Source organism: Phacochoerus africanus, chromosome 8, assembly GCF_016906955.1.
Source record: "Phacochoerus africanus isolate WHEZ1 chromosome 8, ROS_Pafr_v1, whole genome shotgun sequence".
NCBI classification, from domain to species: domain Eukaryota; kingdom Metazoa; phylum Chordata; class Mammalia; order Artiodactyla; family Suidae; genus Phacochoerus; species Phacochoerus africanus.
The window spans coordinates 150,371,106-150,385,445 of NC_062551.1; the positions used below are offsets into that span (position 1 = coordinate 150,371,106).

At 42.2% G+C, this 14,340-nt stretch overlaps 1 protein-coding gene across 6 annotated transcripts in view; it reads right to left on the reverse strand.

Moving 5' to 3' along the window:
- Nucleotides 1-3,890: 3,890 nt before the first annotated feature.
- NFIA (nuclear factor I A) overlaps nucleotides 3,891-14,340 on the reverse strand; it is a 403,238-nt gene continuing 392,788 nt past the window's right edge. For all 6 annotated transcript variants that reach the window (XM_047788855.1, XM_047788853.1, XM_047788851.1 and 3 more), the window contains one exon: nucleotides 3,891-11,298. In XM_047788855.1, the coding sequence (XP_047644811.1) occupies nucleotides 11,281-11,298 (18 nt within the window). In that variant the 3' untranslated portion in view covers nucleotides 3,891-11,280. The remainder of the gene's footprint in view (nucleotides 11,299-14,340) is intronic.

Genomic DNA, 14,340 nt, shown 5'->3' on the forward strand with positions numbered 1-14,340 from the left:
AACTCCAATAGCCATGGTTTGTTTGTTTGTTTTAAACAAAGAGTCATAGCTTGAAGGGTTACTGAGGACTAGACTACCTCCTGGCCACCTTTCCTGCCTGAGAAGAATGGCTTTCCCTGGCAGTTCACGCTGTTGAGGGAAATAGGAACCAGAGGCAGGTGGGCCTAGACGCTAGGTTCCCTTCAGTGGAGCCTCGTGCCTGATGCGTGGAACTGTGCTTCCCAGCACGCTCTCGTCCATAGCTGTTGAGCCATTTGGGCCTCTCTCTCAGTTAAGACTCAGAGAGAAGTGAAATAACGGGTTTAATATCATATGGCCTATAAGTGGTGGAAGTGGGACTTACACTCAGGTCCCCTCTGGTTTCAAGCCCGAGCTCCTATACATTATACAACATTGCCTTCCCAGGGTTAGGGTTCCTCCCCTTAGGATGCCCCAATCCAAGGCTGCAAATAATAATAGCTTGGGACTGTACTAGTTGCTCTACATGCATCAATTCACTTAACCCTCTTAATGACTTTATAAGATACGTACTATCCTTATGCCCATTTTACAGACAGGAAAACTGAGGCCTCTTATGTCACAGAAGTGATCAAATGAGACACTGAGATTTAAACGCATGTGTCCTCAAACTTTTGACTATATTTTTGGTGCTACTTCTTCTACTTACTGAAGGCAGGCTGAACGCTTTTTTCAGAATCACCCAAAGAGACGCCTGGAAATGACAAGGAAGAAGACTTAGGCCATAAGTGCGCTGCAAGAATGCCTTCACTCTACATTTTAGAATCTCTTATGTAACTTTTCAGTTATGGCATTCACACAGCATTTAGAATGGGCCGACCTCTGCTAACCACTTCGCAATTGTAATCTCACCAAATATTCACAGCAGACGTGTGAGCTGACTAGGTGCTATTCTTACTCGTCCTGTCTTACCAACGGGGGACTGAGGTACTTGCCAACACCCAGAGCTAATAAAATACAAAGCCAAGATTCAACCAAGGCGGTCTTCTGCCTCACCCTGTGCTTTAACCTCCGTCTACACCCCGAGCCTGGCACCTACACAGAATCTCCTTACAGTATGTCAGTGAAGGAGTGGTGCTGATAATCCCAAGGTCTTAACTCCAAGTAACAAAGCCCAAACAGCCTGCTATTGGTTGGCTAGAGTCACGACCAAAAGGTAGTAACCGATTCTAACTGGGACTCCAAGGCACGTATGGGTAAAAGCGATCCACTCACCTGAGACTGAACTGTCTTTTGGGAACGGACTTCACCTTTATGAGAGTTGCAATAGTAAGAGAGAAAATACTAAAACTCAATGTGATAAATGCCCTATAGCTCTTAACGCGTAAAAGAGGTCAATACACAGTAGCTACTGACATCCTCACGGACCCCTCCCATCCATCCCCTTCTTGTCCACGTCATCGAGGGCGCCACAGCCCGGGGGTGAAGGTCCCCTCCCTGGTTGCTGCAGTCGCCTTCCCGCTCACCCTCTCCACTCAGCCCACTCTCCCCACTGCACAACCCCCGCCCCCTGCTCTGCCACCGTGTGGGGCGTTCTCTCGCCCTCCCCGAGGGAGGATTACCTTCCTGGGGCTGTTCAACCACGTGACGCGCTCTGGCTGAGGAAATGCACGTGCACGTGGTGTGTGTCAATTCCAGATGGGATTGTTAAAAGCCAGTGTGTGTCCTGCCATGCTCCTTTTCCCCCACACTGACACATCCATCCAGCAACGGGCCAGATGGTAGCTGCTTTTCGCCCTGGGTCTTAGAATGAGAAAATTCTATATGAAAGCCCCAGGCAATCCTGGACAGACACACAAAATAAGACGTAAACCTTACAGTTTGTTGCAAGGTGGTGTGCTTTTGGACCTGTTTGTGTCGCAGCGTAGATCTAGCCTAATCCAACTGATACATGTTTTATGATGCTCTTGGGGTAGGACAAAACTCCCTAATATGCCTGCAAGGCACCCAACTATCTTATTTTTTTTTCTTTTTTTCTTTTTTGGCTGCCTCGCAGCACATGAGTTCCCCGGCCAGGGATCAGATCCGAGCTGCAGTTGTGACCTAAGCTGCAGCTGCAGCAAGCTGGATCCTTTTAACCCACTGTGCTGCAGATCGTTTGAAATTGCATCCTGGTGCTGCAGAGACGCCACAGCAGGAGCTCCTCAAATATCTTGATGTCAACATGAAACTTCATCTTATATCCTATTTCCTCTCTTTTTCTCCTCTTCATCCAAACAGGCCTTCTTTCAACCCCCTCCTAATGCTACTGCAGGCTCTTTGTACATGCTCTTCCCTCTGCCCAGAGCATTCTCCCCATTGCCCACCTCTTTTGCCCGGTTACTTTCTAGCTATCTTACTAGTCTCAATTGGCTTTCACGACAGCATATATCCTTTGTAGCACTTATCACAACTGCATGCATACTTTTGCTGCTGTTGGTTCGAATAATGCTTATTTTGCTCACTAGACAGTAACCTTCCTAAAAATATTTGCCCTGTCTTTATTTGCTTGCTCTCCCTGGCCCCTGGCATAGACTCTGGTATGTAATATATATTCAAAGAAATTTGTTGAATAAATCAATCAATATATTATAGTGATTATGGGACGGAAGTTGGAGACAGACTTCTTGGATTCAAATCCTATCCTGTCATTTATTTGTTCTATGATCTGGGGTCAATTATCAAATTTCTCTCTGCCTCAATTTCCTCATCTGTGAAAGGGAGATTATAAATAGTACAGGAGTTCCCAAAGCGACTCAGCAGGTCAAGAACCAGATGCTGAGTCTCTGAGGATATAGATTTGATCCATGGCCTCACTCAGTGCGTTAAGGATCTGGCATTGCTGCCAGCTGCGGTTGCAGATGCAGCTCAGATCTAGCATTGCCATGGCTGTGGTGTAGGTTGCAGCTGCAGCTGCGATTCGACCCCTAGCCAGGGGAACTTCCATTTGCCACAGATGTGGCCATAAAAAAGAAAAAAAGAAAAAATAGGAAGAATAGTATAGATCTCCTGGTGCTTGCCAGGATTAAATGCATTAAGATATGTTGTTTACTCACTTATTGTCTCTGGTCTCCAAGGCCACCCTTCTACATACTGTTATGTGGGGCTGGATGTTTTCTCACAATTTTCCAGACTCCTCTGCCAGATGGCTCTGGTTAGATCCAGCCAGGGAGAGACCCTGGCAGAAGCCTAGGAGTAGGCGGGAAGGGAGAGAAGGACTTCGCTCTGGTTTCAGTTCCTGCCCACAATATGACAGCCGCCAAGGATGGAAGCACCAACAGCCTCCGGCTCCTTTCAGCTCCCCTGGCCCTGGTCACGGCTTGCTTCGCAGGAGTGCCACCTTCACTGGCTGTGTCCCCTCCGGGTGGTCCCAGCACCAGCTGCCCCACGTCCTCTGAGAGGTTGGCGTGTGCGCCATGTGGTGCCTCCACACCCTCATGGTGACCTTTCCCAGTAAAGCTCCAAGTGTCAGTTGTGCGGGGCCCCACCCTCGGAGCTCCTAGGTTCCAGTAACCTAACCTTTCACTTTTGTTTCCCCAACTCCAGGATGATGGCTGCACTCCTGTTAGAAAATCTATTGAACCCTCTTCCTGCTTCCCAACTGAGCCCTGATACAACATCTGAAGCACTTAGAACAATTATCAGGCACATTGTGAGCACGAGGTGAGTGTGAAGTTTTGTATTTGTCTAAATAGATGAAAAAAAGCCAACACTGCCCATTCGAATTCTGTGATGGGCACAAGGTGCCTGACCTTCATCAAGGATAATGCAAACTCCACGGTATAGGAAGAGGCCAGTCTCCTGGGGAAACTGCAATTCACACCCACAACTGTCGCTCAAGCACCACCCGCCTCCCCAACTGTGATTTAAAGCAAAAGAGGACACAGCTTCCATAGCATTAGCAATTTTTTATTTTTCCTTTTTTGTTGCATAGGAAATGCAGTACTTGCTTCCAGTAATTGTATTGTAATGTGAGAAGGTGGTAGCACTAATGGTTGAATACAAGAGTTAAACTAATCCACACCAGCTCAAAAAACCTGTGGAGATTTAGTTGAATAAGAATGGACGCCCACAGTGATTCTCAACCAATTACAAATTTTCACAGAACACAGTCAAACTAAAAGGGTAACTATGAGAGTCAATACAAGTATCCTAGAGGCACAGGGGGCCCGGCTCATAAAAAACAAAGGTCAAACCAACTTATTAACACGGGGGGTGTTTCGTTTCACAACAGATCTCTTGTCACTGGGAGTGTTTAATCCCCTTCCCCCCCCCCCCAATTTGAAATGCAAAAACAATGGAGGTATCTTGAGTAGATGGATTTCCAAGGGTGGTGGGAAAAGTCCCTGGGGAACTTGGTTCTTAAGATCAGGGCTGCAGGGGAGGAGGATCATGCATGGGCCTTTGAAAGCCTTCCGAAGGGCCTCCTGGCATCTGATAAAGCTCCAGCTCTAGGTCTAGCTAGGACCTCCCGGGCGATGCTATCAAATGCCTTTGTCGTGCAGAAAGGCAGCTGGAGACCAGGGAGAAGGGACTGCTCTCTCAAATCTCCATCCCAAAGTAGCCAGTGGCCACGCAGCCTTCGGTTGAGATGTATTTTTTTTTTAAAGTGCTAAATTATAGACTATGACTAAAAAATATTTTTAAATAAGAATAACAAAATAAATTCAAAGGGGGTAAAAAAGTTTGTGTCAGTTTGAGAAGCTGAGCACAAAAACAGCAGGAAAAAGAGCCCAGTTTGTCCTTGAAACCACCGTGAAAAGTCACAAATCCACCCTGCACGCCTGGGGAGTATTTTCTATCATGAAGGTGCCCTGGTTGGATTAGAGCTGGCGCTTCCATCACATACTTTTGTGGTCCAGACACACTTTGGAAATTGTGTGTGTGTGTGTGTGTTTAAATTAAATAGCATCAGGAGTCCACGTGTGGAAACTCGTGATGCCCGCACACAGGCGAGGTCCTGCCCCCTCACGCTGCTGCCTCCCCCGTTATCAGGCTCTAGCGCAGATGGTCCCCCCTTATTTTCTGAGCATTTCTGGTATCTGCTCCCCACTTCCCCATCCCCCTCATTTGATTATATAACCCTGTGGGGTGTAAAAGGCAGATGTGGGTGCTGGCTTAGGGAAAACAAAACAAAACAAAAAAATGAGATGAAACATTTAATTTGGGAAGCAGTAGTTTCAAATTTAGACCCCCAAAAAGTTAACACTTAAAAAAATCCCGTGTTAATAGCCAATTTCTTTTTCTTATGAATCGGGCCCAAAGTTTGTACAGAGTTTTATTTTTGAAGAAAATATTGCAACTGTGCATGAAACTAAATAGCCACGTGATTTCGTAAAGAATTTTTTTTTTTCGTTTTTTTTTTCCTTTTAATATGAGGAAGTCTGGTGTGAAGACGGATCAAGCATGGGTACCTGGCTGAACACTGTCCATTAAGAAACCCCCTCAGGATCAGCAAAGCTTCCGTTGAGGGTGAAGGAAAATGTCCCTCATCTGGAAAGGTTCTCGGTGTCTTCAGAGCAGTTCTTGAAATTCCAATGGTCGATTTGAGACACAAGTCTTGCCAGGGACTGATTTCTGAAACCCAACACCCATGCTTGTCCCCTAGGAAAAAGAAAACAAAAAACAAAAAAAACAAAAAACACAAGTAATACTGAATTTAAGTAAATGTATACCTCCAAAATACTGAAAACAGCTGAAATCAAGAAAAGACAGAATTTGCGTTCTCAGTGAAATACCTTTAAACCTAGCTGACAAGAACCAAGTCAGAAAAAAAGACTAACATAATTCTGAGTAATATTCATACAGTTCACTAAGCATTATGGAATAGCATGCATTAATATTGTACGGTTATCTTACATCACTTATACCAGAAGGTCCTGACTGACAGACAGCGAAGGCTACCGGTGTAGAAAAATCTTACTTCAGAAGAGCAATATAATACAGATTTCACAGGCACTACATTTTAATATATCAGGTATTATGCTGGTTTTCTTATAATTCTTTCTGTCCTAAAGCTGGCATTATAACAATGACCAAAAAGGCAAGGATTGAAGTAAACGGAGAGTAGATACCAAAGTTGATATAGTTTTGTCTTCAGATAGATTAGTGCATAGTTCTCATGCATTTACACTGTTGGAAAGCAGAGTGAATTGAGCCCAAGTTGTCACATTTGTGTAAATCATTTTGTCAGCCTGTAATAGCACCATGTAATGGATTTGCATTAAACATTAAATTGATTTCAGAATTGGTGACACAGTATTCACTACAGTTAAGTGCTATGGAATAGCTTCAATGTTACCTGCTATATATCAAAGCAATTTTCATCCCACTGCTTTTTTATTGGAAAAAATAAAAGGAAAACATACACGACACTAATTAGACGAATGCACAGCCTTGGACGTGGAGAAGGCAGAGCGGGTTTACTGTCAAACAGTAAATACATGCATTGACTTCAGGACGAAATTGGCCTTGGAAGCTGATTTGAATGAAAGCTGTGCCGGGGGGTGGGCAGTGCAGCTTTCTGAGACTGTCTTATGTCTTAGGACAGATCTCGGAGGGGGGTGGTGAGGTGCCACTGAAGCTCTCCTTACATTTCCATGCCAGTTGTGTGTTTTAAATTTGTTCTATGGAGGCCTGCTACCAGGAAAAGAAGAAAAAAGAAAGAGAGAGAGAAAGAGAATGAAAGAAAGAGAGAGAGTGCGAGACCACCGCCATGATGGACAAAAAGATATTTCCAGAGACGTGATGCAAGGGACAAAAAGTGACATTCTCAGAAACCCGTCCCTCCAAAAAAAAAAAAAAAATCCAAGGAAAAGATATTTTTTTCTTAATCCAGGTTTCATAACTATAACACTGTAACTACAGAGTTCAAAGCCTATGAGAATACGGGTTTGAAAAGTGAAAGACACTTTTTGAGATGGGCTTTGCATCTGCCAGAGGGCCGCCTGAATACCGTGACTCTGGAAAGTTTGCCTTCCTTTCTATTTCAATGGTCAGCGTGTGACAAACACAAGTCTCGGGAAGGGTCCCTTGGCTTGCCCCGTAGCCCATGCCTGACTGCGGGGTGGAGCTGACACTGAGTAACTGTCATGCCAGGATGTAAAGAAACAGAAAAGTGAGTCCAAACCCCCAAGGAAAGGAAAAGGCTCTGGGATGGATAGAGTGGCATTGAGGAGAGGGCTTCTGCCCATGAATGATCAGACAAGGAGCGTTTCAGTGGTGGGGGGATGAGCCAGAAAAGAAAACGTATACAGAAAAATGATATGATTTAGTGTTTGTGCCTCTGATGTCCGTCCCCAAGGTGGGGGGGTGTGGGGGGAGGAGAAATGGAGAGTTATTTGAGGGACTCATCTTTGCCAGTATTGTTAATGCCATTTGATGGGAGAGAAAAAATTGAAATGTGTCTCAGAATCAAGGGCTGGGCCTTCAGACACGGATGGCCCTCAGTCTGTCAGTCTGTACACCCAGGTAGCAAAGTCTTCCTCAAACATCTTCACTTGACTTTGAGTCTAAAAAAGTTAAACACTTGTATTGTTGGTGTTTCTTTTTTCCTGCTTGATCACAACTGAACTACAGTTTCCTGCTGCTTTCTGAACAATGAAACATGAACAAAAATATAACTTAGTGTGTTTAATACTTAACCCCTGTTCGTTATCACCCTAGACTGCCTCCCTAATGTTTTAAAGCCTTTAAAACATTTTTTTTTCCTGCAAATCTGTTCAGAGTTCCCTAATTTTAGCTTCATCAAACTTAATACAACAAAATACCTTCAAAAATACAGCATACCTGTAACGTCCATTTACAATGGTTTTCAGTAGACCTATACTTCTCAAGCATAGGAATATGCTATACCATTGAGAGAAAAAAAATAACTGTATTTAAATACTTACAAAAAAAAAAAAAAGGAAACAGGAAAGTTTTCAACTTAAATCCAGTTCCCAAAGGGAGGGGGGGCAGGAAAGAAAGAAAAGCCATTCTATGAACGCTGCCTTTATAATGAACAATCAGAAATTTCACTAGGCTAATTTGACAGAAATTTTTTCCTCATTTAAACAACATTACAAAAGTCCTGCATTATAAAATAGGGTAGAATAAATCAGTGTAATCAATAAAACTATACAACAATACAAATTACATATCTTCTGAGTGGGCAGTTAATCTCTCTCTTTGCAGTCATGACTACAACATGCTCACTAAAAACAACTAAAACTGCCCAAACTATTGCTTAGTTTGTTTTGTTTTAAAAAAAAGGGTGCAATTTTATTGTATATACAACCAATTTACTGGTAATACCTTAGCTTATCGCAAGGTTCTGACAAAATGTTTGTCTAGGCTTTTTTCCCTTCACTGTGAAGCACTGAAAGCTGCTATTTTTTTTTCTTTTTTTTTTTCTTTTTTCTTTTTTTAGTGCACATATGTCATAATAAAGTAATGCCCAGCTAAGTGCTATAGGGGAAGGCAAAGTATGCTGGCTGGCTAGAGGAAGTGACACCATATACTGACAATCACACCATACAACAGCGCCAAACGACTATTCAACCACTTATCAGACACATATGAAAATCCAAAATGTTTTATTTTATTTTTTTTTCCTTAAATAGAGATAACCAGTAAACAATTTCAGAACTTGGAAGTTTAAAAACGTGCATATAAAAATGGGCATTATATACTTTGTATTGAATGTGGATTGACTGCAGTCTGCTAAGAAAAATGGGGTGTGGGAGCTGAAGAAAAGGGAAGTTGTCTTTTTTTTTTTTTTTTTTAAGGCTTGCTTGTGAAAGGAACAGTTGTAAAAACAAAATTGCTTGAAGCAGGGTCAGCTTAGTGCTTCACAGTTTGACTGCTTCTCTAAGAGGAGCCCTTCCTGCGCACGTGCATTCAAAAATCACAAAAAAAGGTACGAAGACAGACACCTAAAACACACTGCGTCAAGTGCAGCACCGACTTTGGTCAAATAAAAAAAATAAAAGAAAAATTAATCATCGCTAAGCTTTTCTACACGATATAAGCAGGTATTGCATATTTTCATATATCTGGGGGTGGGAGGGGGAAATAAAGGAAGACTCCAAATAAATTGTAAAATGCAGCAACATCCAAAATACTGATATTCTAAGCATCTACAGATCTCAGAATAGCACTGCCACTGACCACAGAGGACAATAAAGACTACTCCTATCTGCGGAACAACTAACTCTCTATTTAGTTCTAGATGTTGAAACTGACGATGGCTGACATAAAAGTCACATTTACAAAAAGTGTCTCCAAATGCTTGACTAGGGAAAAACCCCTTTCAATAGAGGAGCATGTGCAACAATTCCACAAATAATCGCTATCCAGGGCAAGGCACATTGATATGGAATTTTTGTTTTCGTGCAAATTAAGGAAAAAAAACAAAACAAAACAACATTGTTTCGGGGGGGAAAGATGAGGAGCAAAGTGTCTTCCCAAGAATTTCAGTTACTTGATTGTATAGGACAGTAGTAGAACCCTTCTGAAGGGCTGAAAAACATAGTTTAAAGGCAAGTGCCTAGAGTAGGGATTACAATATTGTGTCTTAATGCACTCTACTTTATCCTACATTAACTATATAAAAATTAGTTACTAACACTAGAACATGCAGAGACTTTCTCTGATCAGCAGGGCTTGCCGACCAGAACGTGTATATATATGTATAGTATAGGAAACCTTCTTGAAGTTGCATGGGAAGCAAAGGGGTGCTTCGCTGTCTGGTAGAAAAATCACTTGCACTTTTTTTGTCATTTTTTTTTGTTTGTTTTCTGTGTTTTTTTTGTTTTTTTTGTTTGTTTGTTTGTTTTTTACATAAGATACAGGATATTTTGGGGGTGCAAACTTTTTTTTTTCCCTAACAAGTACCCTTGATCTGAATGGGCACCAGCATTTGTGTCAATATTGGCTTCATTATTATTATTAATATTATTTTCCCATAGCCCAGTTCAGGGGCCCAAAGGTCTTTAAAATTTCTGGACAATCTCTGGTACAATGACGTGTCTGATAACTGATAAATCCTATGTTGCTGGATACATGTAAAAATTTTCAGAATTGGCATAATCCATTATAGTGACTTCTAGCTTATAAAATTAACAGATACCATGATTTCATTTTACTTATGTGCTTTGATAACAGAAAATAATTAATTAGCATTTAATGTAGTTAACATATTGTGGTAAAAGCACCATTAGATTTGTTTTTTTTGTTTTTTTTTTTAAATTTTCCTTCAGTTTTTAAAGGGATACAAGTTTAACAATAAAAAACATAAAAAGCAAAAATAGCTCCCCTTTTTCTTGCAAGGCTGTTTTTTACCCCAATAATTTAGAGTCCTGGGGTGGAAGGACTTGAAAAACAAAAATAGAATTTTCAACAATCTCTATCTTACAAAGATATTTAGCTATCCAATGAAATTGCACTTTACTCAATTCAAAATTCGATTGTTTTGATTGATTCCTGTCAGTTTCTGTCAAAACAGACCATCTTCCCCATTTCCATGTGAATTTGTGTGTCATTGTTGAAATTGTTGAAAAAATGTTTTTTTTTTGTTTTTTTTTTTAAATGTAAGTGCAGCATTTCAAAACTTTTAAAAAACTGAATAGTAGTAGTAGTAGTTTGTCATTTTCGGAATTGTTCTGCAACGTGAGTGGATTCACTGTCCTTGCGGGCCATGTTATATATTTAACTGCTGACTGCTGAACCAAACCAAACTAAAAGAAAAAATAAGAGAGGAACTTAACTGCATTTTCTTTGTCCAATATGTTACAGAAAAACATTGCCCTTTGACTGTCCCGTAAGTTATATATTGCAGATCTCAGCTACTACAAAAGATTTAGTTCTCCATGGGCCCCCTGACTGCTCAAGGAGGCTCACACCTGTGTGGGTAAATTCATGACATACTGTGAAACAGCCAGGCTCTGTAAGGGAAGTGTGTTACAGCGGAAGTCAGTGAGCAAGGGTAGACCTCCTCCAGCCGCATCGCCTAATGCTCACGCTACCACGGAAACACTTCAAATGTTACAAAGCCCAACCATTTCCAGCACCATATGAGAAAATTACAACAGTCCCTAAAGTATTAAAAAAAAAAAAATCCCAAAAGGTTATGGCCTTTGCTGTTGGACCATAATGCTCGCTGTTTCCATGTACAAGTTGATTTGATTCTCCCCTTCCAGTGACAGTGAAGTTGTAACCGCGCTGGGTTGAGGATGCGTCCATGTTACAGAGTTGAGAAGGGGTCAGGTGGTCTGTCTGGTGGATGGTGGGACGCTGCGACTTTTATCCCAGGTACCAGGACTAGAAGACAAAAGGAAAAATGCCATGAGAGGTCCAATCTGGAAAAGAACCTTTTTTAAAAGTTGCCCTTCCAACGGTGAGATCAAAATCTACGCTAGGGATGAAGGGAGGATTCACTAGGAAGGTAAAGGAATGACAAACCGGAGTAAATCTTGAGACCCTGAAATGGATCTTAATTTTCTGAAATTGAAATCCCACATCTTTGTTGGGGTTGGCCAATGTTTTGAGTGTGTCTTACGAAAAGTAAAGTATGCATGTCCACTAGGTGTTGCAGTCTGGGGGTGGTGGCTATCGGATGGCAGGCGGGAAGCTTGATCATTCTTTTTTTTTTTTTTTTTCTCTCTCTTTTTTTTCAGGGCCGCATCTAAGGCATATGGAAGTTCCCAGGTTAGGGGTCAAATTGGAGCTGCAGCCACAGCCACAGCAATACCAGAACCAAGCCGCGTCTGTGACCTACACCAAAGCTCACAACAACGCTGGATCCTTAACCCAATGAGCAAGGCCAGGGATCGGAACCCACATCCTCATGGATACTAGTTGGGTTTATTTTATTTCCACTGAGCCACAGTGGGAATTCCTTGATCATCTGGTTTTTCACGGACCCCTCGGTGCCTAGCACAGTGCCTGGAATAGAAGCTCAACAAAGAAGAGGTGAATGAGTAGAGAATGGGTGAGGGGAGAGACTTGGGGTTGTGATTAATGTATTCTCTGATGAATTTCACAACATCTTTTCTATGAGAGGGTATTACAACATTCTCTCAACAGGCATAGATGACCAAGAGTGATATAAGAGCAAGTGGGGCTAAAGGAGAAAAAGTGCTGAACCAAGAACCCTGGGTGATTTCGGACAAGTCACAGCATCTCTTATGCTTAACCTCCTTAGCTGTGCAAGAGGTAGATTTTATGATGTAAAATGCTCCTCTCAGCTAAATATTTCTAACATAATGTTTTCAAAAAATGACATATAATAGTGGTATCAAGATGTCACCTGATTAGCTACTGTGATTTCCAAAGGAAAAAAAAATTGAGGGCACCTGCACTAGCTCTCGTTCATGCTTTTGTTCATTTGACATTTATTTAGAGCCGTCCATATACCTGCTGGGCCCAGTTACCAGTTACCTTCCCTTTCACAAATCCTTAGGTAATTAGCTTTGGGCAATAATCTGGTGATACATCACTTTATATGCCAGCACTTTTTTCTCTGTTAGCTAAACAAAGGGACCGATTATGTGACAAATTATGGTCTAATACCAGAGTCAGCTTCTCAAGTGAAGTAAAAAAGTGTATGGCTTTTGCCAACATTCCTCCAGAGATACCCTACCAAATTCACCACGATTATCAACACTCGTAGAAAACAATCATCAACCTCCCGCAAAAGTGAATGCTTCCAACCTCTCTGAGCTGACAGTATCAGAAAGGGTTACATTTGGGTTGATTCGGTCAGATGTAGGCTCATCTGCTGTTCAAGAGATTCAGTTAGGTAAAGCAACGACTTATTTGATCCCAGGTTAAATGGCAAAATGATAGCCACATGGAGGGTGGGATACTATTTCCTGGTCACACAAGCTACCTTTGATTTCCAGAAGACCTGGGGGGGGGGGGGGAACCACCCGAAAAACTGCTCATCCTGTATACTTTTAGATGTTATTCTTTGACCACATGCTTGGAGGAACACAATAAAGCCTCTTGTGTCCTGAAAGGAAATCATCTTGGCAAATACACGCTGCCTAAATCGGACAAAAGAAAGAAGAGGGGGAAAGAGAGGAAGAGGGAGTCTGAGTCCAAACTGTATTTCTCGTGCGCCTCCGGGACAGCAAAGGCAGGGCCGCGTTCTCTCTTTAACAAAACTGTCTCAAACTTTGGGTGCAGGCAACAATGCTTACAATTTTTGTTCTCACACTTTCTCAGTAAGTTGTGAAACTCCAGACTTCTCCAATCTGACACTGCACTGCCTTCCGTCTTGAAGCAAGCGCCTGGGACGCAGTGAGTCAGCAGGGGGAGCAGTTTCCCATAACACAGTTTCTGGACACAACCTCAGTGCTCGACAAAAATCTGCAGTGCCTCTACACTTCTCTTAAAAAGCAAAGCGAAGGGGGGAAAAAAAAGTTTCTTCACACATCTTACTATTCAGTGTGTGCCTTGCCGACAAGGTTACCCCAGAGCAGCTCTGTAATCCTTCACTGAAATAGGCTTTATTGATTGCTCTGGTCTATTGTTCTCTTTTCAAGTCCCCCAAGTTCAAGTTCATCCTGGTGTTACATCATGTCTGGTTGCTAAGAGCAACCAGACAGACCCAGACGTGACTATCATTAGCAAGAAACCCTCCGCTCTCCTCCCACCAACCTTCCAGTGGCTCTGACGTAGGAGGCCCACTGCACACACACTGAAGTATTTATTCTGCCTAATTTATGACCTACACAGCAAGCAAGACCCCCACTCCAAAAACCAACACTGTTGTATATTTAATTAATCTGTCTTTCTCGGGCACTTGGGAAAGTTAGACAAAGGACTAATTATTGTGTTTCACTCTCCACACTTTTCTTTGGAGGGGGGGATGAATATTTGCATGGGAAAGAAAACTATAAGGCCCAGCATCGCCCCCCCTCCCTTTTCTTTTGCCCTATTGACATTTCATGAAATACTTTAGCTGCTTAAGGGAATTAGAAAAAAAATGCGATGTGAATGTTACTCCTTCTGAGTTGGTATTCAGTAACACAAATCAACTCATGACATGTTTAAATTTAAATGCTAACCACACACTCTCAGAGTTACTTTAAAGGTTAGTTTTTAATCAATAGAAGTTGCTGACTCCGGGTTTTTGAGCTGCGCACTGCAGCTCTTGGGCTTTTGTCTAATGTTAAAGCTTTCAAACTTTTTTTTTTTTTTTTTTTCCTTGAGATGATTTTAGCAATGATTTGCAGACACAGAAGGCTATTGTGCTCTGACCAGCAACATGTCAGTAGAGGAGCGAGTTGCCCTGGGGTGGGGTGTCAATATGACTCCTGAAGGCCTGGGTTGGGGGTCTTTAATAACCCGTGAAAA